At 35.9% G+C, this 27147-nt stretch overlaps 1 protein-coding gene across 1 annotated transcript in view; it reads right to left on the minus strand.

Moving 5' to 3' along the window:
* The window catches only part of LOC109556161 (serine/threonine-protein kinase TNNI3K), a 119308-nt gene extending 92397 nt beyond the window's left edge, over positions 1-26911 (minus strand). Inside the window, exons 1-4 of the mRNA XM_019957260.2 lie at positions 26896-26911; positions 23377-23485; positions 9622-9707; positions 8452-8549 (exon numbers count right to left, since the gene is read on the minus strand). Of these exons, the coding sequence (XP_019812819.2) occupies positions 8452-8549; positions 9622-9707; positions 23377-23485; positions 26896-26911 (309 nt within the window). The remainder of the gene's footprint in view (positions 1-8451; positions 8550-9621; positions 9708-23376; positions 23486-26895) is intronic.
* Between the last annotated feature and the right edge of the window lie 236 nt (positions 26912-27147).

The following is a 27147-nucleotide window of genomic DNA, read 5'->3' on the forward strand; positions in this document are numbered from 1 at the left end:
TCAGATACGCAGTTGACACCATCCTTATGGCAGAAAGAGAAGAACTAAAGAGCCTTTTGATGAAAGTGAAAGAGGAGAGTGAAAAAGTTGGCTGAAAACTCAACATTCAGAAAACTAAGATCATGGCATCCAGTCCCCTCACTTCATGGAAAATAGATGGGGAAACAATGGAAACAGTGAGAGACTTATTTTGGGGAACTCCAAAATCACTGCAGATGGTGACTGCAGCCATGCAATTAAAAGACACTTACTCCTTGGAAGAAGAGCTATTACCAACCTAGACAGCATATTAAAAAGCAGAGACATTGCCAACAGAGGTCTGTCTTGTCAAAGTTGTGGTTTCTCCAGTAGTCATGTATGGTTGTGATTTTGGACTATAAAGAAAGCTGAATTTATCTCTGGGCTTTCTGTTTTGTTCCATTGATCTGTATTTCTGTCTTTGTGCCAGTACCATACTGTCTTGATGACTGTGGCTTTGTAGTAGAGCCTGAAGTCAGGCAAGTTGATTCCTCCAGTTCCATTCTTCTTTCTCAAGATTGCTTTGGCTATTCGAGGTTTTTTGTATTTCCATACAAATTGTGAAATTATTTGTTCTAGCTCTGTGAAGAATACCGTTGGTAGCTTGATAGGGATTGCATTGAATTTATAAATTGCTTTGGGTAGTATACTCATTTTCACTATATTGATTCTTCCAATCCATGAATACGGTATACTTCTCCATCTATTACTGTCCTCTTTGATTTCTTTCACCAGTGTTTTATAGTTTTCTATATATAGGTCTTTAGTTTCTTTAGGTAGATATATTCCTAAGTATTTTATTCTTTTCATCGCAATGGTGAATGGAATTGTTTCCTTAATTTCTCTTTCTGTTTTCTCATTATTAGTGTATAGGAATGCAAGGGATTTCTGTGTGTTGATTTTATACCCTGCAACTTTACTATAATCATTGATTAGTTCTAGTAATTTTCTGGTGGAGTCTTTAGGGTTTTCTATGTAGAGGATCATGTCATCTGCAAACAGTGAGAGTTTTACTTCTTCTTTTCCAATTTGGATTCCTTTTATTTCTTTTTCTGCTCATTGCTGTGGCCAAAACTTCCAAAACTATGTTGAATAGTAGTGGTGAAAGTGGGCACCCTTGTCTTGTTTCTTACCACGCACATATGGACACCTTATCTTTGACAAAGGAGGCAAGAACATACAATGGATTAAAGACAATCTCTTTAACAAGTGGTGCTGGGAAAACTAGTCAACCACTTGTAAAAGAATGAAACTAGAACACTTTCTAATGCCATACACAAAAATAAACTCAAAATGGATTAAAGATCTAAACGTAAGACCAGAAACTATAAAACTCCTAGAGGAGAACATAGGCAAAACCCTTTCCGACATACATCACAGCAGGATCCTCTATGACCCACCTCCCAGAATATTGGAAATAAAAGCAAAAATAAACAAATGGGACCTAATTAAACTTAAAAGCTTCTGCACAACAAAGGAAACTATAAGCAAGGTGAAAAGACAGCCTTCAGAATGGGAGAAAATAATAGCAAATGAAGCAACTGACAAACAACTAATCTCAAAAATATATAAGCAACTCCTACAGCTCAATTCTAGAAAAATAAACGACCCAATCAAAAAATGGGCCAAAGAACTAAACAGACATTTCCCCAAAGAAGACATATAGATGGCTAACAAACACATGAAAAGATGCTCAACATCACTCATTATCAGAGAAATGCAAATCAAAACCACTAAGAGGTACCATTTCACGCCAGTCAGAATGGCTGCAATCCAAAAGTTTACAAGTAATAAATGCTGGAGAGGATGTGGAGAAAAGGGAACCCTCTTACACTGTTGGTAGCAATGCAAACTAGTACAGCCACTGTGGAGAACAGTGTGGAGATTCCTTAAAAAACTGGAAATAGAACTGCCTTATGATCCAGCAATCCCACTTCTGGGCATACACACTGAGGAAACCAGAAGGGAAAGAGACACGTGTACCCCAATGTTCATCACAGCACTGTTTATAATAGCCAGGACATGGAAGCAACCTAGATATCCATCAGCAGATGAATGGATAAGAAAGCTGTGGTACATATACACAATGGAGTATTACTCAGCCATTAAAAAGAATATATTTGAATCAGTTCTAATGAGGTGGATGAAACTGGAGCCTATTATACAGAGTGAAGTAAGCCAGAAGGAAAAACACCAATACAGTATACTAACGCATATATATGGAATTTAGAAAGATGGTAACAATAACCCTGTATATGAGACAACAAAAGAGACACTGATGTATAGAATAGTCTTTTGGACTCTGTGGGAGAGGGAGAGAGTGAGATGATTTGGGAGAATGGCATTGAAATATGTATAATATCATATATGAAACGAGTCGGCAGTCTAGGTTCAATGCACGATACTGGATGCTTGGGGCTGGTGCACTGGGACGACCCAGAGGGATGGTATGGGGAGGGAGGATGGAGGAGGGTTCAGGATGGGGAACACGTGTGTGCCTGTGGTGGATTCATTTCGATATATGGCAGAACCAATACAATATTGTAAAGTTTAAAAATAAAATAAAATTAAAAAAAAAAAAAAGAAAGCTGAGCACCAAAGAATTAGTACTTTTGAACTGTGGTGTCAGAGAAGACTCTTGAGAGTTCCTTGGACTGCAAAGAGATCCAACCAGTCAATCCTAAAGGAAACCAGTCCTGAATATTCATTGGAAGGACTGATGCTGAAGCCAAAACTTCAATACAATACTTGGCCATCTGATGGAAAGAACCAACTGATTGGAAAAGACCCTGATACTGGGAAAGATTGAAGGCAGGAGGAGAAGCAGATGCCAGAGGATGAAATGGTTGGATGGCATCACTGACACGATGGATATGAGTTTGAGCAAGCTCTGGGAGTTGGTGATGGACAGGGAATCCTGGCGTGCTGCAGTCCATGGGGTCACAAAGAGTTGGACATGACTGAGCTACTGAACTGAACTGAACTGATGGAAACATAAATGAACAGAAGTGTAATCATAGCAGAGAATTTGAAATTATATTTTAACACTAAGTGGAAATTCTGGAACTGAAAATTACATCTGAATGAATAATTCTTAGTAGATTAATATCAGATGGGAGATGGCAAATGGTATTAAAAGTTGAATTCAAATAAACAGCAATAATCAAAATTTGAAAACAAAGAGAAAGAGGATCGAAAAACTGAACAGAGACTTGGTAATCTTTGGAAGTTTATCAAACAATCTAATACACATGTTTGAAAAAATAATGGTCAAAATTTATAAATTTGATGATAACAAACTTACATATTTAAGAAATTCAATGGTCAAAAAGCTTTGTACAGAGGAAATCATACATGGGATTATTATAACCCATCTACTCAAAACCAAAGATATTTTCTCTTCTTCTACTTTCTTAAAAGATATTAATGCTTAACAGGAAAATTCTAACAACATATTGGAGATTATACATGTATAGATGTAAGACATATAGCAAAAGTAGTATAAAGAATGAAGATAACGTGGAACTATACCATTGAAAGGGTGTTACATTTAGAGTGAAGTAGGCCAATATTAGGGCTTCCTTGGTAGGTCAGATGATAACGAATCCGCCTGTAATGCAGGAGATCCTTGTTTCATTCCTGGGTCATGAAGATCCCCTGGAAAAGGGATAGGCTACCCACTCCAGTATTCATAGGCTTCCCTGGTGGCTCAGATGGTAAAGAATCTGCCTACAATGCATAAGACCTGGAATCAATCCCTGAGTTGGGAAGACCCCCTGGAGGAGGGCATGGCAACCCACTCCATTATTCTCACCTGGACAATCCCCATGGACAGAGAAGTCTGGTGGGCTACAGTCCATGGGGTCGCAAAGAGTCAGACATGACTGAGTGACTAAGCACAGCACAGGCCAATATTAAGAGAAAGTACCTGTGATATATTAAGGATCACAGTGTAATAACTTGAGTCCTCAATTAAAAAATAATGCATGTTACTTTTTTCTCTTTAAATGGCACTGTTAAATGAAAAAGCAAGCCATAGAAAAGGAGAAACTTTTTGCAAAATGTATATCCAACACAGAATCTATATCCGGGATATATAAAAGTCTCTTACAAGTCAAGAAGACAATAAACCAAATTTAAAAATGGGGAAAAATAATTGAACAGACACTATAGCAAAAAACCTTTCAGCGACAAACACATGAAAATCTTTTCAACTTCATTAGTCACTGGGGAAATTCAAAATATTCATAATGATATAATATAACATACATCTAATATAATGGCTAAAACAAAAACATATTTACCATACCAAATGTTGACAAAAATGTGGAACAACTAGGATTCTAATACATGGCTGATGGAAATGGAAAATGATACAGCCAGTTTGGTAAGGAGTTTGACATCTTATTAAAATTAAACATGACTTAACTATGTGTGTATGTGCTCAGTCATTCAGTAGTGTCCAGTTCTTTGGGACCCTATGGACTGAAGCCTTCCAGGCTCCTCTGTCCATGGGATTCCCCAGTCAAGAATACTGGAGTGGTTGTCATTTCCTCCTCTAGGGGATCTTCCTGACCCAGGGATCAAATCTGAGTCTCTTGCGTCTCCTGCACTGGCAGGCAGTTTGCCTACCACTGAGCCATCGTGGAAGCCTGTGCATATGACCCAGCAATTTTGCTAATAGGTATTGTAGCAAGAGAAATAAAAACATATGTTCAAACAAATATTTGTATATGAATGTTAGTAGCAGGTTTATTTATAATAGTCAAAATCTAAAAACAATTCTCAGTAAATCCTTCAACAGGTAGATTGTTAAACTGTGGTATACCCTTGTAAGGGAATATAGCTTTCCAATAAAAGAAATGAATTACTGATCACATAACAGTAACATTATCATAAACCATACATGAAATAAAATAAACTGAATGGACTGCATTCATATAAAATCCTAAAAAGGGGGAAACTGTAGGGGTAGAAAAGGCATCAGTGGTTTCCAGAGGCCATGTGACATGGAGGAAGGAATTAATTGCATAAAGGTATGAGGGAACTTTTGTGTATGATAGAAAAGTCCTATATCATAACAATGATGTACACGAATATATACATTTTCAAAAGTCATCAACTATTACACTCAAAATTGTGAGTTTTATTGTACATAAATTATATGTCAATAAATCTGATTCCTTCAAAAAAACAACCAAACAAAAACAAAGAAAGAAAAGTATGGCATCTAACTATTCACATGGCTTTTAAAAGCTAATCATCTTCCCGTCTCTTACTAATGAAAGCAGACATGCCCTCACCTGTGAAAAATACTTAGCTCTGAGGCAGGCCCAGCATTGGAGGATGTATAAGTGAATGTGGCCAATAAAATGATTTGAAAATTAAATTATTCTTTTTGTGAATATTAAGAATAAAATAAATTTCAATTGTAACATTTCTAAAAATCAAAAGAACTATATAACAATTATTGTTCTGTACGCATCAAAAATACTCAGATTAAGAAAGGCAAGGCAAATCAGAGAAACTCCTTCAGATGAAAGGAGATTACAGAGACAAGAAAACAAGAAACATATGATTCTGGACAGAATGCTAATAAAAAAAATTAATAGCTATAAATGACAGTATTGGAATAGCTGACCAGATTTGAATTTGGAGTATAGATTAGATAAAGAGTATAGTGTCAATTTACATTTTCTGATTTTGATAACTGTATTGTGATTATATAAGTGAATTTCCTTTGTCTTCAGAAATAAAGATGTCAATAGATTTTAGTAGCTATGGGGAATGTTGTCTTCAATTTATTTTCAAATGATTCAGAGAAAGAACAGACTGATGATGGAGATGGGAGAAAATGTAAACAATTCATCTGGATAAAGTATTTCTTATAATAGTCTAGAAGTCATTTTATTTAAAATAATAGTAAAATAGAATAAAAAATTATATGGGGGAAGAAAACTACAGCCCCAAATGAATCAGAGGCCTACTGCAGTAGTCCAGGGAAGATATAATTAGAACTACATATAATACATTAGTATGAATAACTAATTTATATTGTTTCCATGTTTACAGTGGAATGGTAAATTTCATTTGTTTTTATCTTTGTTAAAAAATAAGTAATCAGGCATTCTATTATGGCTTCTTAAAATTTTTTGCCTACCTTGTGTCCTAAGATTTTAAATTTGTTTAAATTTGTTATTGAAAAGTTGTAGTCCATATATCCTTTGGTAAAATATAAGAAAACAGAAAAACTAGAGCAAGGGAAACTCTAAAAATGGAAATTTAGGTTTCATAAACAGAGGTGGAAGAAATATATTTTCTTAAGATTGTAGTACTAAATCATTCAGAAACCGTTTGGGTGGTTGCGTCATGCTGTCTTAGGAAAATGAACTAATATAGAAGACTCTTCCAGACAGTCAGATTCAGCGTTGCACAATACTGAATTGACTGCCCATCTCCAGCTTCCTATTCCTTGGAGCTCTTCTACTGTCACATCCTGCCATTTAGCAGAAAAGCTGGTATCAGACACTGTTTCCAATACCCTGAACTCAGTTTTCATTCAAGTTCTGTAGGATGATTCAGTTCAGTTCAGTTCAGTCACTCAGTCGTGTCCAACTCTTTGCAACCCCATGAACCAGAGCACGCCAGGCCTCCCTGTCCATCACCAACTACTGGAGTCCACCTAAACCCATGTCCATTGAGTCGGTAATGCCATCCCACCATCTCATCTTCTGTTGTCCCCTTCTCCTCCTGCCCTCAGTCTTTCCCAACATCAGGGTCTTTTCAAGTGAGTCAGCTCTTCGCATCAGGTGGCCAAAATACTGGAGTTTCAGCTTTAGCATCAGTCCTTCCAATGAACACTCAGGACCGATTTCCCTTAGGATGGACTGGTTGGATCTCCTTGCAGTCCAAGGGACTCTCAAGAGTCTTCTCCAACACCACAGTTCAAAAGCATCAATTCTTCTGTGCTCAGCCCTCTTTATAATCCAACTCTCACATCCATACATGATCATTGGAAAAACCATAGCCTTGACTAGACGGACCTTTGTTGACAAAATAATGTCTCTGCTTTTTAATATGCTGTCTAGGTTGATCATAACTTTCCTCCCAAGGAGTAAGCATCTTTTAATTTCATGGCTGCAATCACCATCTGCGGTGATTTTGGTTTTAAAGACAACTTAGCACTTACTGACACTCTCTTCCAGAAGGAATTGGACAAATTGACTAAGCACTGATTGAGCTTGAAAAAGAATAAAGATTAGAGCATTTGCATAATGAATCACAAGAACATATGTGAATGTGAATCATGGGAATATCAGCTCTCTCCCCCCACACCTTTGAGATAAACTCTCTAAAGGTTGGGGGAGGGTTGCAAAGCAAAGTGAAAGTGATCCAGATACAAGCAAACAGCTGCCCCCTCTCCACTCCCTGCCCCAGCCACTACCACACCTGCACATACAAAACTGAAATAAAATCCTGTTACAGATTCATACAACATTGAGAAAGAACAATATATGCAATAAAAGCCAACTGTACTTGATACTAATCATTTGTTGTTGTTCAGTCGCTCAGTCAGGTCTGACTCTTTGCGACCCTATGGACAGCAGCATGCCAGGCTTCTCTGTCTAGATATCCAACTGTAATCTTCAATTTCCTTTTCCATAAAATAAGTACTAACAGGAAACCCACTAAATTATTTTAATGTTAAAGAAATGAAGTATATAAAACCTAGTGAGATATTTAGCTTATAATAAGTACAGAATAAGTAGAAGCTTACTACAGTCAGAAAATGAGCTTTTATGTTTAATTTATATGTTGAATAAATTCATATTTATGACAGTCTCAAGGATCTACCCCAACACTGAGTATCCCAGTTTATCCAATCCACTTTTTTTTTTTTTTTAAGGTACTGAAATTATGTTAAAACCAAGGTCTGATGCAAAGGAAAGAAAAAAAAAAACAAAAACAACTGAAGCATAAATATGATAAAAGAAAGAAACTAAAAGGAGCCCTAGAGATATTTGTTTATTAGGAAAATACACAGAAAAATGCAGCTTCAATGTGCTTCTTTCATCCTCAAATGCAGCCTCATCATCTTCTACATTGAGGCAGCTTGGTCTCCTTGGAAGGAGCTCTGGCAAGAAAACCAGGCTGTCAGATCTTAAATTCTGGCTAACCACTAGCTAACCATGTAACCCTGAGATAATAATGTAATTTATTCCCAGGGTTCTTGTGAGAATTAAATGAGATAAAGATGGAAAGCAATAAAGTGAATATGTTCTGATGATATCTGCCCAACAAAGAAGTAGCTAGAACTCTATCCGGTAACGTAATGTTCTCATCACCCTGCATATTTCCATGATCACTAATTTGAAAAATCAGACAAAAACCAAAGCCCATCATCTTTGGTTCTAATATACAAAACTTGTGTACCTTATAAACTGCCAAATGCAAGGCTGTAAATCCATTTCTTGTCAGTCGAGATGGGCGGAGACCTTTTAACATAAGGGTTCTAATATGTGACTTGTTGCCTTAGAGAGAAAAAAGTTGAGAAAAGTCAAATTGTGGAGATAGACTAAAGGACTTAAAAATCTTTAAGTTAATCTGTAGTGGAATTATAAACATCACACCAATGAATGAAAATGCTAGACTGCTGTTCTGCAGGCCATTTGTTAAGTTTTCAGTTAATCAACAGCCTTACTTATTAGTGAACATTTTTACTACTACATTTATAAAACTTTGTATCAGTGCTGTGTATTTTAATGAATTTATGCTACATTTTTTATTTGGTGCTCTTCTAATAGTACTTTAAAAAGTAAAAACATGAAAACATTCACCCTAGTAAATGATTTAATATTTGTGAAAAAGCTTAGATAGAAATCAGAACATCACTACACCATTAGTTTATTTAGATCAGAGAAATATCGAGGAAATGACTAAGGTTGGAAAAGTGTGTTTACATTTGGGAAGATATGTTGTTTGGGGAGTGGTGATGGGATATATTTAGAGTCAATACTTATACATTAGTCTTCTTTTAAAAACTGAGTCCAAAGCATATTAGCTTGGATTAACAAAAAAAGTATTCATTTACCAATTCAGTAAATTTACTGAGTACCTACTTATGCCAGGGACCATCCTAGATGCTTGGGATACATTAAGGAATGGAACAGAACAAGTTATGAACCAAATTTCACTTAGTCTTCACTTTGACTAATTTTCACTTTGGAATTTTGTCTTTGGCATTTATTACCTTCTATATATTTTACTGCAGATTGTAAACCAATTGCTAGATGATGTTTTGAGGAATGCTTTAAGTGCGTCTGAATTTAACCTAATCCCTGGCTAGCATGCCTGATACTGAAAAAACGTCTTTAAAAATTTTTCCAAGCATACCTGATTCAAGGTAGGAACACAATAAAACTTAAATTTAGAGCTAAATCAATTGAAATATCTGTCTAGAAGTTAGTTACTTCTTCACTTGAAGCAAAGCAAAAGAAAAAACTGAGTATGAATAGAATTCTCTTGTAGACTATCAAGCAGCTCAAATCACTGACCATGTATACATATAACTAGTTTACAGAGTATTGAGTTCCAAGCACTCACCTCCACAAATGCAACATAAATGAAGCAGAGACAGACCATTTTCTGTGCGGTAATTTAAATTGACTTTACTGAAGGCATCATCAGAGCTAAAAAAAAAAAAAAAAATTTACAGATGATTACAAATTTCAGCTTTTAGTTTATCATTTTCTCATTTGAAAAATTATAATATGAATCTTGTTACTACAAATTCAGAAATATATCTTTTATAGGATTCTTCTGTACCTAGAAAAAATAATTTTGATTATACCTCTAGATGAAGAGGGGCTTCCCTAATGGTTCAGCAGTAAAGGATCCACCTGCCAATGCAGCAGATGTGAATTCAATCCCTGGGATGGGAAGATCCCCTAGAGAAGGTAATGGCAACCCACTCCAGTATTATTGCCATGGACAGAGGACCCCAGTGGGCTACAGTCCACGGGGTCGCAAAGAGTCAGACATGACTTAGTGATCAACAACAACTAGCTGAAGAACAATTAAAATCATGAGAAATAATATTAAAAGTTTGAGAGATCAAGTTTAAATTAATGATTCTCATACAAGGTATGTTCTATGTATAATTTGAACTTCTCAGGGCACCCTGATGAATTAAAATTTATGAATAAGTAGAAAACACAGATATTTGAAAGGAAACTCATTTCTCTTACAATCAACACCTTATATAATACTTATGGAGAAATTCAAGAAATTCTCTCCAAAAAGAAAAAAAAATAGTAGCATTAGATAAGATTCTGGAGACAGGAATAGAGTCCCAATGTATTACAAATTCTGCCTGAAGGAAAATTTTCTTATACTCTGACTGGGTCAGATTTCACAGATAAAGAAGGTCTAAACTCTGATAGGGTACTATGATACAGTCCCAGGTGAGAAGAGAAGTAGTGTTACTGATTCAATTAATGAAATCCTTGACTTTGTCTGAACAAAGACCATTGCCCCAGGAGGGCCCTAGAGAGCCATAGGTAGCCTTTGAAAAAAATGTAAAGCTAAAATTCTTAACCTCTTGAGGTCACTGGTACTGCCAGGACATTTTTTCAGTAGATATGAGATCACATCTTTGGCCTCCCAGGTTAATTCCAGGCTGCCTCCTGCCATTTAAATCTCCAGCAGCTTTAGTGAGATAGCAAAGTCTTTGGTGAATAAGCCTTCTATTATCATTCGTAAAGTACGTACACTTGAAAGGTACTATGAATTCAGAACATTATTATCAAGGCACCCAGTTAAAAACTTCAAAAGCTATTGAAATTTTAAAACAGAAAAAGAAAAGGTGCTATTCTCCAGAGTGCTGCTAAAAAGAGAAGCCTCTAATTCTAGGGAATGTGAAGGATCTCAGTAAAATGGTTTAATTAGCAACGGCAAGTCCAGTGGTTTGTTTTCAGAGACAGGAGAATATTCCAGAATTCCACCTCCTTAGCCTTGCTTCAACTTCTCAGTAGCAAAATCCATAGATACATTTCCTCATATTGAGAAACATACTTCAACTCACTTTGGAATGCCACACATAGAAGTACAATAAATTCCAAGTCATTTTTACTAATTGTTAATATAGCAAGGAACCCAGGATTTCATGAAAAATAGTTAAGAATTTAACTTGCTTCTATTTGCACTTTCTCCTACCTCAATGAACAATGCAAAAAGAAAAAAAAAAAAAAGTCGGATGAAAACACCACTATTTAAATTGTCTACCCAAATGAGCCTAATTGTAAATGGTATACCTATTTCATAGTATGAATGGAAATTTTATGAAATAATTTGGTTCTTGGAAATATATGGCCTTAGGCTGAGCCATACATCTAAATTCTCAAAGTTAATTGTATTATAGATGTGTTGGAGATATTTCATTGATAGGTAATCCTAAAAAAAGTGCACTCAGTAGCCCAGACTTGGAAATGCATTCACAGACATCTTCTCTATAGTTATGATTTCAAATAACACTGGTTTTCTGAAGAACTGAACTCAACTTTCAAAGCTAGGTAGATTGGATTTTTCTTTTAAAATTTGTAGGAAATTAGTGCCCATAACGGGCTTCCCTGATGGCTCAGATGGTAAAAATCTGCCTGCAATGCAGGAGACCTGGGATTGATCCCTGGGTGGGGAAGATGCCCTGGAGAAGAGAATGAATGACTCCAGTATTCTTGCCTGGAGAATTCCATGGACAGAGGAGCCTGGCAGGCTACAGTCTATGGGATCTTAAAGAGTCAGACAAGACTGAGAGACTAACATTTTCACTTTCAGTGTCCATAATAAAAAGGAAAAGAAAACTGTAAGTAGCAACTGAAGATTGCTCTGAACTGCTTTGGCTTTTCTTCCTTGGTTCTGTCATCCTCCAGCAAAGGAAACATACAATAAGAATATAAGACAGGATACAGAGCATTGGAGTGGGGCAGGAGAGGGAAGCCTTCTGCTAAGTGTAAAGAACTATGTAAAATCTTCAGCCTAAGAGAGAATGGGAGAAAGTACTGTCTTGTGAGCTAACTATAATGGAATATATGGCAAATGCTGAAAGAAGATAGAACTTGAGAGTTCCTCTGGAGTAATAAACCCTTGAGTAAATTAGTTTGTCAGTGTGTATCTCTAATATTATGCAGCAATACCTACCATGTTTTGATGTTTTAAAAGTGGAAGAAATCATTTCAGCAGTGTAAGTACTTAGATCATGGGCCTTGTATATACACCAGGATTGAAATCCTGTTTCTGTTTTTTTAAGTAGTATATTTTTCCCCTCCAATTTGAGAAAGTTATTTAACCCCCTCAAGCTTCGTTTTCTTCAGTTACAAAATTATTAAAATGATTCATATGACATTGCATTGTGAAGAAAATGAGATTAAGTACTTTCTACATTATTTGGTACATGATATGTTATTAAATATTATTTTGATTTTTAGCAAGTTTACTGTGAATATGTGACTTTCCTTTTGTAGTCTAAATCTTTTTTTTTTATTTTTAAACTTTACATAATTGTATTAGTTTTGCCAAATATCAAAATGAATCCACCACAGGTATACATGTGTTCCCCATCCTGAACCCTCCTCCCTCCTCCCTCCCCATACCATCCCTCTGGGTCATCCCAGTGCACTAGCCCCAAGCATCCAGTATTGTGCATCGAACCTGGATTGGCAACTCGTTTCTTACATGATATTTTACATATTTCAATGCCATTCTCCCTTGAGAGAATTTTAGCACAGTTTTCAAACCGAGTTTGACCTTCTTTGACCTCTCACATTTGACAACCTGTAAGTTTCCCTATTTTAACTAAGTTCACTGTCGCGACACCTAGCACCTATCAGTGATTCAGAGCAACACTCAGTGATTCACAGCGCAAACTATCACGGTTTTGTGATGCAAGTCCAGCAGCATCATTATTATGGGGAAGGTATTAACACTGAAGCGATTAAAAGAACAACAAAATCCAAAGGAAAAAAGGTTGTGCTGAAAATCATTTTACTGAGAAGATAGACTTAATTGCTTTCTTTTTCCATGATCTAGCTTTGATGATATATTCAATCAGTCTGGCACAGCATCTACTGAACATCAACTGTGTGCTCCACCTCTGTTCTTAATGCTTGTTTCAGGTTGCTTTCAACAGTCTATTTGATAGAAACTAGTCACTAATTCCCAGATCATTTAAGTGCATCAGTCTTGGGAATATGTGTACTAGATAGAATCCTGCACTGACCTTAGCATTAATCCTGATCTTTAATGCTCCATGCAGCTTTGCAAAGGAAGTACATACTGAATAAACAGAAAAGTAAAGTGCTAACATCCAATGTTTTATTTTTTTAAAAATACCAAATGAATGTCTATTTACATAAGACTGAAAATATGAATTAATTAGAGATTTTTTATTTACCAATCATTCTTTAACTTATTAAATCTTATACTAGACTTGACCATTCATAAGTGAATCAGTAGTAGTGGTGGTTTAGTCGCTAAGTTGTGTCCTGCTCTTGCAACTCCATGGGCTGTAACCTGACCCAGCAATCAAACCCGCACATCCTTCTTTACAGGTGTGAATCAGTATAGAGTGCTAAATAGCATTCTGTCAAAACTGAGCTGTAGTCTCTTACTTTTGTTTTCCTCTTGAATTCTTGAATTCTACTCTCCCTAAACTCATGCAGCTTCTGTGAATGCCAACAAAATGAATAAGCAGAAAATAGATTCCCACAGTGGCAGTCAAGTACAATTTTAATAGTAAAATTTTAATCTAAATTTTAATGACTGGAATGTAATTTTTTAATGAGAGTAACTTTGGGGCTATATTTGAATTCTAATTCTTACTTCCCACTTGCTTATAGTCAAATATTTCTGTTTTGACACATGCAATTAAAGTATTCAAGATTTTAAAGCAATCATTCCTGGGATAGATATTTCTTTTTCTCTTCTTCTGCTTCTTCTAAGGAACTGTACATGTCAAATTCGCTGCCAAATGAATACCACTTACGTATTCTAATATTCTAAGCTCAATTTATTTTTTAATTCTCCCTTACATTTTTCATCACCTGCCATGCCATACTGTAACTTAACATATCCTAATAAGTTCACAGTGCTTGCTGGGGCATGAATGAAGTTCCTAATTAAAATTAAGTCACTATTATGAATATACTTCTAATAATAAATTCTGTCCTTAATCATTAAAAATGGTTGTTTTGTGTCCAAAGGTTACTTTCTTTGTTGTAACATAATGAACTCTTTCCTTAGCCTTTATCTTTTATCCTGAAAAGTAGTAGTTTTGTGATCCAATTAAACTTCTTCTCATGATCCCATCCTTTCAAGGAAATATGTGACATGATCACAAATGGAAACTTATTAAAATTTAACATTTGAACACTTGGCAAAAGCAAAATCTAAAGATAGGTAGATACATTTCTTAAATTAATTCATTGGCTGAAATGTAGGTAAAGGCAAAAAGTTGGAAAGAAGGCCAAATTTTGTTTTGGGCCATCTAGTTTCCAAAATTGATCATTTAGGTTTCAAACGGCTGGTTGTAACTTCTTGTGTAGTTTTTAATGGATGCTGCTGATACCCACCCACCCAAAAAACCCTAATAAAAACAGAAAAGTCATCAATAAGACCTATTCCCAGGATGTATATCCAAGAAATACACAGAAACGTATTTCTCCAGTATCTCCCAGACCAAGTTTGCAAACTAACACTATGAAGCATATTCATTCTTTCATTTATACATTTAAAAATTATTGAGATATGGTGGTAGATAAAGAAGAGTTGGGGATTCCCTGGTAGCTCCGCTGATAAAGAATCTGACTGTAATGCAGGATACCCTGGTTTGATTCCTGGGTCAGGAAGATCTGCTGGAGAAGGGATCATCTACCCACTCCAGTATTCTTGGGCTTCCTTAGTGGTTCAGCTGGTAAAGAATCTGCCTGCAATGCGGGAGACCTGGGTTTGATCCCTGGGTTGGGAAGAATCTCTGGAGAAGGGAATGGCTACACACTCCAGGATTCTGGCCTAGAGAATTCCATGGACTGTAAAGTTCATGAGGTTGCGAAGAGTTTTTGACATGTTACTGTATTCCTGGAGCTAAATGATAGCAAAGAAAAAAAAAAAAAGGACAGAATGGTATGGACCTAACAGAAGCAGAAGATATTAAGAAGAGGTGACAAGAATACACAGAAGAACTATACAAAAAAGATCTTCATGAACCAGATAACCACAATGGTGTCATCATTCACCTAGGGCCAGACATCCTGGAATGCAAAGTTAAGTGGGCCTTAGGAAGCATCACTATGAACAAAGCTAGTAGAGTTGATGGAATTCCAGCTGAGCTATTTCATATCCTAAAAGATGATGCTATGAAACTGCTGCACTCAATATGCCAGCAAATTTGGAAAACTCAGCAGTGGCCACAGGACTGGAAAAGGTGTTTTCATTCCAGTCCCAAAGAAAGGCAATGCCAAAGAATGTTCAAACTACTGCACAATTGCACTCCTCTCACATGCTAGCAAAGTAATGCTCAAAATTCTCCAAGCAAGGCTTCAACAGTACATGAACAGTGAAATTCCAGATGTTCAAGCTGGATTTAGAAAAGGCAGAGGAACAAGAGATCAAATTGCCAACATCCGTTGGATCACAGAAAAAGCAAGAAAGTTCCAGAAAAACATCTACTTCTGCTTTATTGACTATGCCAAAGCCTTTGACTTTGTGGACCACAATCAACTGTGGAAAATTCTTAAAGAGATGGGAATACCAGACCATCTTACCTGTCTCCTGAGAAATACGTAGGTCAAGAAGCAACAGTTAGAACTGGACATGGGACAAAAGACCAGTAGAAATTGGAAAAGAAGTATGTCAAGGCTATATATTGTCACCTGACTTATTTAACTTATATGAGACTACATCATGCAAAATGCTGGGCTGAATGAAGCACAAGCTGGAATCAAAATCACCGGGAGAAATATCAATCACCTCAGATATGCAGATGACACCACCTACTTATGGCAGAAAGCGAAGAGGAATTAAGGAGCCTTTTGTATAGTGAAAGAGGAGAGTGAAAAAGCTGGCTTAAAACTCAACACTCAAAAAATGAAGATCATGGCATCTGGTCCCATCACTTCATGGCAAATAGATGAGGAAACAATGGAAACAGTGGCAGACTTTATTTTCTTGGATTCCACAATTACTGCACATGGTGACCTCAACCACGAAATTAAAAGACACTTGCTCCTTGAAAGAAAAGTTATGAGCAACCTAAACAGCATATTAAAAAGCAGAGACATTACTTGCCAACTAAGGTCCATAAGGTCAAAGCTGTGGTTTTTCCAGTATCATATATGGATGTGACAGTTAAACCATATAGAAGGCTGAGTGCCGAAGAATTGATGCTTTTTTTTTTTTTTTTGAATTGATGCTTTTGAACTGTGGTGTTGGAGAAGACTCTTGAGAGGTCCTTGGACTGCAAGGAGATCCAACCAGTCCAACCTAAAGGAGATCAGTCCTGGGTGTTCATTGGAAGGACTGATCTGAAGCTGAAGCTCCAATACTTGGCCACCTGATGAGAAGAACTAAGAACTGACTCATTGGAAAATACCCTGATGCTGGGAAAGATTGAGTGCAGAAGGATAAAGGGATGACAGAGGATGAAATGGTTGTATGGCGTCATGACCTTGATGGACATTAGTTTGAGCAGTCTCTGGGAGTTTATGATGCACAGAGAAGCCTGGCATGCTGAAGTCCATGGGGTCACAAAGAGTTGGACATGATTGAGCAACTGAAGTGAAATGAAAGTAGTTAAGGAAAATAAAATAGATATAATAAGAATTCTTACCTCATAGGGTTATTTTGAGGTTTAAATGAGTTAGATCTTTTAAAACTTTTGTAAGTACTAGTGCTGTAATAATTATTTTTACTAGAGTGTTGAGACTATTGGTATTAATTATTTTAACTTTTTTATTATTTTGCTTTGCATTTGAGAAGAGGGATAGGAAAGTAGAAAGGGAAGAAGAAGGTAGCATGGGATGGGAGGGAAGATCGGAAGGAGGATAAAATGGAGAAAGCCAGTAAAACTGAGTTAAGTACGAAGTTAAAGAGAAAGAGGCAGAGAGAGAGAGTGAGTGAGAGTTTGAGATCAAGCTGCTTGAATGTTTTTGCACAATATTCCTGTAAAACTATTATTCATAACAAGTTTTACTTAGTAGTAGTAGTGTTAGTTGTTCAGTCCTGTCCAACTCTTTGCAACTCCATGGACTGTAGCCCACCAGGCTCACCTGTTCATGGAATTCTCCAGGCAAGAATATTGGAGTGGGTTGCCATTCCCTTCTCCAGGGGATTTTCCTGACTCAGGGATTGAACCCGGGTCTCCTGCATTGTGAGCAGATTCTTTACCATCTGAGCCACCAGTAAACCCCACTAAGTTTTATGTAGACAAGCAAGAAAGGATATAGAGAGGTAAACAGTCTTGGGACAGTGTGAATTCTCTGCTTTTTGGTTTGCGATCTTTTTGTTTGTTTGTTTTCTGTTTCATTGTTAATTAACACAATGCACTCACCAAACATATCAAATAATCTTTCACTCAATTTTATTATGATGTAATTTCCTCCCTCAACACTCTACTTAGCGCCCTGATAGAGAATTTCACTCTTTTTAGGCAAGATCAGCCTGTATTGTTTCTGGAGCTATTCATTTTATAACAGCTAAATTTCATAATTGTTTATAGTTCTGAAAAAGTAGATTTAGGGGAGATATTTCATTTGTTGGATAAGTATGGTGGACTGCAGCTGGGGCCAGAGGAACTTTTCAGGAAGAAAAGAAGCAGGAAGATACAACTCAGAAAATGCCTTCATTATTTTTCTCTTTCCTTTTTTTTTTTTTTAATTCCTCTTAACATTGCAACTGCTTTCTCATGGGATAAACTTTTGACTATTTTTATTCATTAAACCTAATCAATTTCAAAGTGAGACATTTCACAATTTCAAAGTGTTAATACACTATTGACCAAAGTATATCTATTCAATGTCAAAATAAGGTTAAAAATGAGAAAAAAAATAGGGTTCTTCTGATTATGTTGAAAAGTGATAGCACTGAAAAATTATAACTTCTTTGGGGATCTCTTTATAGATATATTACAGATTAAGCAGGTAAAAAGTAGGCTTGATGATGAAATCAGAAAAAACATAGTTCTAAAATTTCTAAAGACTTAAAAACGTTGAAACAAAACAATTAAATTGGAAGTCTTTCAAAAGTTGCATGTGGAAAGCCAACTTATAAGTGGTTTACAAAGATCGTGGAAGAAGTCCATGTATCACCAAGGGGTGGGAGTGGGATTGTAAATTACATTCCTCCACTACCACATGTAGCGACAGTACTAATACACAGGACATAGCAAAACTGTACAGTGGCATTGTGAAGGTGAAAACTTTTCAAAGATAATATTATCCATATTTATTTTCCCTCCAGTATGGGATGGGAGAGAAGAAGAGAGGGAGGAAAAAAAAAGGAAAGGTAGTGCAAGTGAGCAAGGTACTAAGTTAGAGAGAACTATGTGTAATCTGGTTCAAGCCAGTTTCACTTGATTAGCCTCATTTTCTTCAGGTATAAAATGGTAAGTGCAATACATACCCCAGAAAGATGTGAACATAAATAATGATGATTAGTTTTTAACTAACATTTTTGAGTGTTGTCCATGTGACAGTTACGGTGTTCAAAGCACCTTACATGTATACAATTACAATTATATGAGTTCAGTTCAGTTCAGTTGCTCAGTTGTGTCTGACTCTTTGCGACCCCATGAATTGCAGCATGCCAGGCCTCCCTGTTCATCACCAACTCCTGGAGTTCACTCAAACTCACACCCATCGAGTTGATGATGCCATCCAGACATCTCATCCTCTGTCATCCCCTTCTCCTCCTGCCCCCAATCCCTCCCAGCATCAGTCTTTTCCAATGAGTCAACTCTTCACATGAGGTGGCCAAAGTACTGGAGTTTCAGCTTTAGCATCATTCCTTCCAAAGAACACCCAGGGCTGATCTCCTTTAGGATGGACTGGTTGAATCTCCTTGCAGTCCAAGGGACTCTCAAGAGTCTTTAAAATACCTAGGTGCATGCCTGACAAATGGTAGGCATTAAACTGTCAATTTGTTTTCAAGTGATATACAAATAGGTATTACAAATAAATGCAACTATAGATAAAGCTGAATACACAAAGAAGCTGTCTTTAGTGAACATATATATTAATACCAGTTAATAGACAGACCTGTAAATTGATAACACCAAGTAGTAAGTGTTATTATATTGATAAACACAAAGAACAGAAATGGTGCAGAGGAGGAAATAACCACACACTGTACTTCAGGGTACCACTTTTGTCTTTCCTTCTTCTGCTTCTCTATTTACTCATCTTTTCCAGTCTCTCATCTATTATCTTAAGAAATGTTCAAAATTAAGAGTGAATGCAACTTTATTATGGAAGATGAAGGAACATTCAATTTCCATTCCTCTTCTTTCCCATATCAAGTTCCCTTTGCAAAGCTGCTATAAATTAGCATAATCAATCATCTTTTAGCTCTTTTTGTCTTTTTTAAGTTTAGCACTTATATTGCTTTGTATTATGTTGTGAGTGAAAGCTATACTGGAGATTGTGTATTTGATGTGACATAAGTCAGTAACTGAACTGAATTCTTGCTTTATGAGGCAGAAAGTCTCTTTTAATGAATGGGATTAGTTGCTATAAAGAAACTTCAACAAATGAAAACAACCAAAAAACTGCAAAAAAAAAAAACAACAACAAAACACCAGACAAACTTATGTTTGCACTAGTGATCCTTCATCTATGACTCTAGTATTAAATGATTCATTTTAGGTACTTGATAGTTTTCCTGCTATCTGCCTGTTCAGAGGAAGCCTGATGTCAAGCAGCATAACAGAGTTGTCCATCACTGAAGCACTCCTTACATTACATAAAGCATGAATCAAAATGAGAAAGAGTCTAAGATTTAACAGCTAAAATGTCCTAGATGCTCAATTAAATGTGATCTCATAAAATATTTGCTGTCAGTCACTCATTTGTGTCTGACTCTTTGCAATCCCATGGGCTGTAGCCCATCAGGCTCCTCTGTCCGTGTAATTCTGATTAAACTTAATTACTTTTAAAATTTTGTTGTGTGAGTCAATGAGTAAGACAATTTATAATATATTCTCAATACTCCATTTTTTTCTTTGCTTGTCATCTATCATTTTATTCTAGAGAAAAGAAAAAAATCTCAGAACTTTGCCTTCGGCAGGATTGACTTTCTTTCCCTCTGATGCTGTTTGCCTTGATAGCAGAGCAGAGTACTCATGTTTTGTTTGTTTGCTTCCTTGTCTCTCTATAGACCATACTAGTTGCCTTGCTTTCTGTTTTCATGTTCCTCATCCCTTTACCAATATCACAGCAAGCAGAGTTCTCAGTGCAACTTAGATATCTTTCTGGAAGTGTCGTTTCCAAACTTTAGCTGAAGTATCATTTTTCGTATGCAAAGGTATTACCTGGGGAAGCTTGTTAAAAATTCAGGTCTCTGGAAATCAGCCCCAGAGATTCTGATTCACTTGATATGGGATAGAATGATGGAATCTAAAATTTTTGTTAGAAAACTGTGGGAGGTCCTTAGCCCTTGGAGAGACATGATTCTAGGCTGTGGGTAATCCTGGCCTCAGCCTCATTATTACTTCTGGATAATGGGACATTTCTACAGCTTCTTTAACAGCTTCAGCACCAGGCTACCAATCTTCCTTTCCTCAAAATGCCCTATCATCTTTGACATCCATTTTGATGAACTTTCTAATACTCTAGTCTGAAAAATGTTCCAATCCCTCTTGATCGCAAGCTTTAAAAGTTATATATCAGATTTTGGCACTATTTTGAATTGTTTCAACATTTTACATTTTTATTTTTGAAAATGTCTTCTTGATGTAAAAAACACTTTATCCTAATTTTCTCACTTCTTAACTTTGACTAAACTTGTCAAATTTACTCCTACTTGTCAATAAGGTGTTCAGTCTTTCAAACTGCCCTTATTTATCCAATTAATCATGATAATCAATACCTCCAATTATTCAATGCATACTGTGCATTAGGCCCTGTATTCATAATTTGACATCATTTTTTAAAGTCCTGTGACGCTGTAATTACATTTTACAGTATAAATGAGGCTCAAGGAGATAAAGCAATATAGCTAAGGATACATTGCCTGTAAATGCTGACTGAAACAGCTTTTTTACTTTACTTAGAGAAGATGGCCAAGACATAAAGTTTTCTTGGTTGTAGTAGACTTTCCATGGTACTCATCCATTCTTGCCTATATATACTTACTTAACTCTGCCTTTTATCTGGAATGCTTTATAAAAACCAATGAATAAATCAAGACATCAAACTTCATATTTTTTATATTTGAAAACTGTTCTGTTTTTCCTTCCACTTTGCGCTTGTCATAGACTGTCTTCTGTGAGATATTTATATATGTGTTTCCCCTCAACCAGATTGTGAACTCCTGGAACAAGAATCAGGATGTGGTAGGAAAAGCTCTCTCTATGGAGCTGGGTAGACCTCGCTACAAATCATAGTTCCAGTACTTGACCAAATGATCTTGACAAGATCCATCGTCTCTACTCCTTAGTTTATTATCCACCACAATGAATATTTCCTATCACACAGGGTCATGGTGATGATTTAATAATGAATGGTTCATATTCGATGTATCTGGAATAGCACCTTGAATATAGCTGGCACAATAAATTCTGAACTATAAGTTACACTTGTTCCTGTCTTTCACCTATGCCCTCTACAATACTAATCAGCAAAAAGGAGGTCACATTCATCACATATAGTAGAAATTTAGGAGAAAAGTAGGCCAGAACAGGACGTGTAGAAACAGCTACTTGTTGTTGATACGATTTGAGAGAAAAAGTACATTTCAAGCCTAATCCTTAGAAGGATATGTCTGTTTAAATTAGCCTTGACATATTTGCATAATACTTCCCAAATTAAAAAAAAAATGACAAAGTTGAGGAAAATCTCTAATTTAATCACATCTTATTCAGCATATTTATCTGAGTCAATAAGAACTAGAGGACTTATGATTAAGTTTTATATTCATAGCTTTTTTCCAACAAAATTAATATGTATGCATAAATCTGTTATACCACAGTGTCAGTCACATCTCTATAGGAATTTCAAATGTTTTCCCATAAGACAGTATGTGATAATACTTGCAAAAGCCATCCCAGGGTATCTCATCAAAGTGTCAAAATGGAGTTAATCATTTTGGGCTAAATAACATGGAGAATTAACTATTTCCCAAACTATAAACTGAGTATTTGTGAAGGCCTTATTAAACCACTGACAATTTTATATAAACTCTATTATACATGGGTGGTTTTATTTGCCAGTTATGTGAGGTTTGTATGTTTACTATATCTAAATTTTTTCTTAAAAATATGTCATTTGGTCATTGCTTTATTACCTTTATTTTCCAAGTAAAATGGATAGAGCTCTTTGTTATAAAAGTATTATATGATTAACACAGCTATAAGTGAACATGGCTAATTGGCCTTCATGGAACTTTTCCTCAGTCAGGCAGCTAACTCAAATTGACTCTCCAAAATATATTGTTTCTCAATGCCACATTCAATTTCTTCAGAAGGTTGCTAGTGTGTATAAGGGCTCTGCCCCTCTTTTCTGAACATTTTGTGTCTTACAAGGTTGTGACACTATGCCAGATTATTTTTATCTTGTTATCATAGAACAAAACCCAGTGAAAGCCTGAAGCCAATATTACACATTGTTATATGCTTGTTCAAGGGCAGAGCGATACTCAGTTTCATTAAGAGACAGCCTTTCAATGTCAAGGGACCAAAGGGTTTGATACATCTGGAGTTCTCCAGTAGTCCAAAAAGAAAAATGTGGCCAGTATTCCATCACCATTTGAGAAGAGAAGTCTTAGTGTTTGTTGCTGGCATGGCTTATAAGAGTGATCTAATTCTAAAGATTATTCAGATCAGCAACAGTTTGTTTTCAAAGGCTAACCTTCAGGTTCCTCTCTTTTTAAACTTAAGTGATGCGAACAGGCAAGGCATATTTTAAGGAGGCAATATATTTGTATTTTAGGGACTATATGAATGGTCAGGGGCTATATGAAAGGTTAGAATATAACCTTATATTCTAAGGTTAATGTTGAAGGTTACATGAGTTGCATTTTTAAACATAGGTATAGCTAAAAACTAGATCAACAATGAAGACACATACATAGAAATAATAACTCTGACAACTTTACCCAAATATATGCCTCAGTTCTGTAAGTTCTTTTTCTTTGATCTGCAGATCATCTTCTAATCTTTCTATTACAATAACATAAGATTCACTGACTTTCTTCTTCCATTCATCTAGTAAAGAAAAACAAAAAGGGACTGATTCATAGCTGTGCTTTGCAAAATGTAGACACAGCTCATAACATACAAGTGATTAAAACTCTGTTCTTACTCTGAATTAAACAATACTTAATTTAAATTACTGATTGGGTTTAAAATGCAGATGTTTATATTTAAAAGGCAATCATATAGAATTGTAGTAATTAAAAACCCATTCGATACTGGATAATATATTTATATAGAAGAATATATTTGACTTATTTCATTTGATTTTATTGCATCATAATTATAGCAATCTCTAGTTGCTAGACAAGAGTTTTTAGGTTTTAAGTACTAGATACTTAACATGTAATCCTAAAATCCCTATATGCAACAGTATTCCAAATTTTTTTCTATAGCATTATACCTAGGAACTAAAACACTATAGTATTATAAGAAATTTTGTGTTTTTTTCTAAAGATCTTTCAGAGAAAAAATAATTTGAGTTCAGATAATCTTAACACTTTTGCATAAATTTTGTCTTGTCCTCTTGCAAAAATTAGCAGATATTCCAGTGAAATGTTAACTATATATACTACCTACTGAATTATATTACATTTAAAGATACAGGAATAATTACCAGTACAAGTTTGCGTTGGTCTGGATTTATAATTTCCCATTTGTTAGAAGTTTCTTCTTTTCCCCAGTGCAGTTCCTGAGGTTGCAAGATTCCAAGTACAAGTGCAGTGACAGTCCAGTTGAAAAATACTTTGATAGTCTGGCTAAAAATAAGCTGACTGCCAAATGGAATGTCATGCAACAATTACAAAGAACTAAATAGTTTGTGGTTTCAAGGGTGAAATCATGAAAGGAATTAATCAGTCTATTTAAAAGAACTATAGCAAAGATAAAGAGTAAATGTTTCCATACGATTATTTGCCTCCATCCATTGATTATCTATCCATATGCACCTTGATGGGCATTTCTTTTAATCTAGAAAGTCATTCTGTTACATCTGAGGTTCAGAAAGAGCTATTAAAACTACCTAGATCATCTTTCAGGATCGTTTTCTCCTAAGCCAAAGTAAAGATTGTTGGAAAATGGTGACTTGTGATAGAATTCGTCTCGATAGAATATAAATAATGGAAATCAACATCCTATGGCATGCTACTAATAGAAATGAATGTGAATTTGGCCTAAAGCAGAACTACAAAACTATTTTTCCAGGAAGAAATTCTCAACATAGACCATGATTAATTTATACCACTCGTTGATTATATTGACCATGAGTCACAGATAAGGATCTAAGACAGTGATTTCTACAAACGGCAATTCATAAAATAACAATGACAAGAACAATAAGATTACAGATAATAAGATGGAAAGCTTAGCATGCCAGACACTAGTCTAAGTGTTTTATATGCATTTTGTCATTTATACCTTATACAATCCTGCAAGGTGTATGGTATTCTCATCTCATAGATGACAAAATCCAGATTTGCTAGCAGGTAGAGGAATCTGAGTCTATATGATTCTAAAGTCCAAGTTAGATATTACACTTCACAGCGGCTTTTCTCTTTGTACATGCATATTTCTATTGATATAAATGAACTCAGGGTATGATGGAGAATAAATGGGAAACCCAGAGATTTTCAACTATATATTTCTTTTGGATAATGTAATTATACCTAGAATACACACACGTCAATCTTGAAATCCTCCTTTAGAGGCTATACTTTCAATTTCCTATTTATTAAAATTGAGAGTTCAAATAACTTCTTCTTTTTAAAGCAACTGCTTAGACAAATTAATCATTTCCCACAACTTTTTCTCAGCAAAGGTAATCTAAGTTCCAGAGGGACAGTCTCTATACTGATCAGATATAGTTAGAGAAGTTGGTATCTAACCTCTGTCCTCCCCTGGATATAATTCTGATTTTTCCTCCCTCAGTATATGCTGCCAGGGCCATTGATGTCTGCTACACTGTAGTGGCCTCTGATTACTTCATCCACGCACTCTGCATTTTCCTTGTTTGAGGACTTCAGCTATACCAGCTTTCAGCACTTGTGTGATGCCCATCCCTTTAGGTCAGAAAATCCTTCCTTTCCCCAGACATGCTCTTCTCCGGCTCACTGGTCTAGGCACCTGACTTCCTAAATGCTTGGTTCTGGTGACCAAGCATTCAGTCCTGTCCTGAAGTCCTGAAGACCAAACTAGATAGTCTTTTTAAAGAGGCTGGCAATCTCCCAGAGCTACACCTTGGAATGCAAAGTACAAGTTCCCGTCTCTCAGATTTCCATGGTTTTCATACCGTGAATCGAGAGGGACAGGGATGGGAGCCAGGGCTTTTGACCTTCTTGAGGACGTCTAAATCTGTTCTTTCCCGATCTTCTTTCTTATTTCTCTCTCCACTATTTCAAACCTTATATCTCAGTGTATAAGTGGGTGTTCATTTCCTCTACCAATGAAGGAAAAGCTAATTCTTATATCATCTTACACTGTCTTTTCAAATTCCCCTTCGGTACATAAATGTAATGCATTGATCTTTAGGATTTTTTCTTTTAATTTTTGCAAATATTTTTATTATCTCAGAAAGCTTGGCTCTTACAAATGAAAGCTTTGACTTTCAAAACTAAAATTTTTGCAGTAGGTTTTTTTTTTTTTTATTAATGGAGTTTTATGTTTATCATTTCCTCCATGAAGCAATAAGGCTCTTCTGGAAATTAGAGAAATATTAAGTAAAGACTTAGCTATTCCAGTGTCCTGAGAAAACATTGCCCAAATCTGAAAGCACTATGCAAAGGCATTGCATGCTTGCACTTTTCAAAGAAAAAAATGGCACTCCCCTTAAAAAAGACCTGTAACTTTGTACCTGATGTGAAGAACTAACTCATTGGGAAAGACCCTGATGCTAGCAAAGAAGGCAAGAGGAGAAGGGGACGACAGAGGCTAAGATTGTTTGATGGCATCACCAACTTTATGGATATGAGTTTGAGCAAGCTCCAGGAGTTGGTGATGAACAGGGAAGCCTGGCATGCTGCAGTCCATGGGTTTGCAAAGAATCGGACAAGACTGAACGACTAAACTGCAGTAGGTTTTAAAACCCAATCAACAACTCAATTGAATTTTTCTACACCCTGAGGCAATAGATTTTGCTAAAAATGGTGAGAATAATAATCTCGATACCTAAAATATTAAATGTTATTGAATTTCCTGCTTCCAAAGGAACACTATCTATTAGCCCTTTTGTGACTGTGAGTCAAGGTCATGAGTTGAGGACAATACAAATGCTTTCAGGGACATGAAGAAAAGGCTGGAATAAGCAAATGATCAAGGATAACAATCCTGTTTTACCTGCCCAAGGAATCCTGGAGGGAATCCACACAGAAGCAGGAAATATTTCCTTCATTGCACTGTATATCTCTGCAAAAATTACTTCTTTTTACCTTGAGTTGATAACATGCTCTAAATTGAACTCTGCTCTTCCCAGTTCTGAGATTTTCAGAAGTGCAGAATGTCAAATATTATAAAAAATAAAACTCAATTAAAAAAATGACTCTAGTCATTTTTCTCAGCTTCTCAGACTTTAGTGAGAGTAAACACTACCTGAGAAGCTTTGTGAAAACACAGAAACCAGGGCTCTTTACCCAGACATTCTGATGCAGTGGAATTTCTTTATCCAGAAATTCAGGAGTAGG

Source organism: Bos indicus, chromosome 3 (assembly GCF_029378745.1).
Source record: "Bos indicus isolate NIAB-ARS_2022 breed Sahiwal x Tharparkar chromosome 3, NIAB-ARS_B.indTharparkar_mat_pri_1.0, whole genome shotgun sequence".
NCBI lineage: Eukaryota > Metazoa > Chordata > Mammalia > Artiodactyla > Bovidae > Bos > Bos indicus.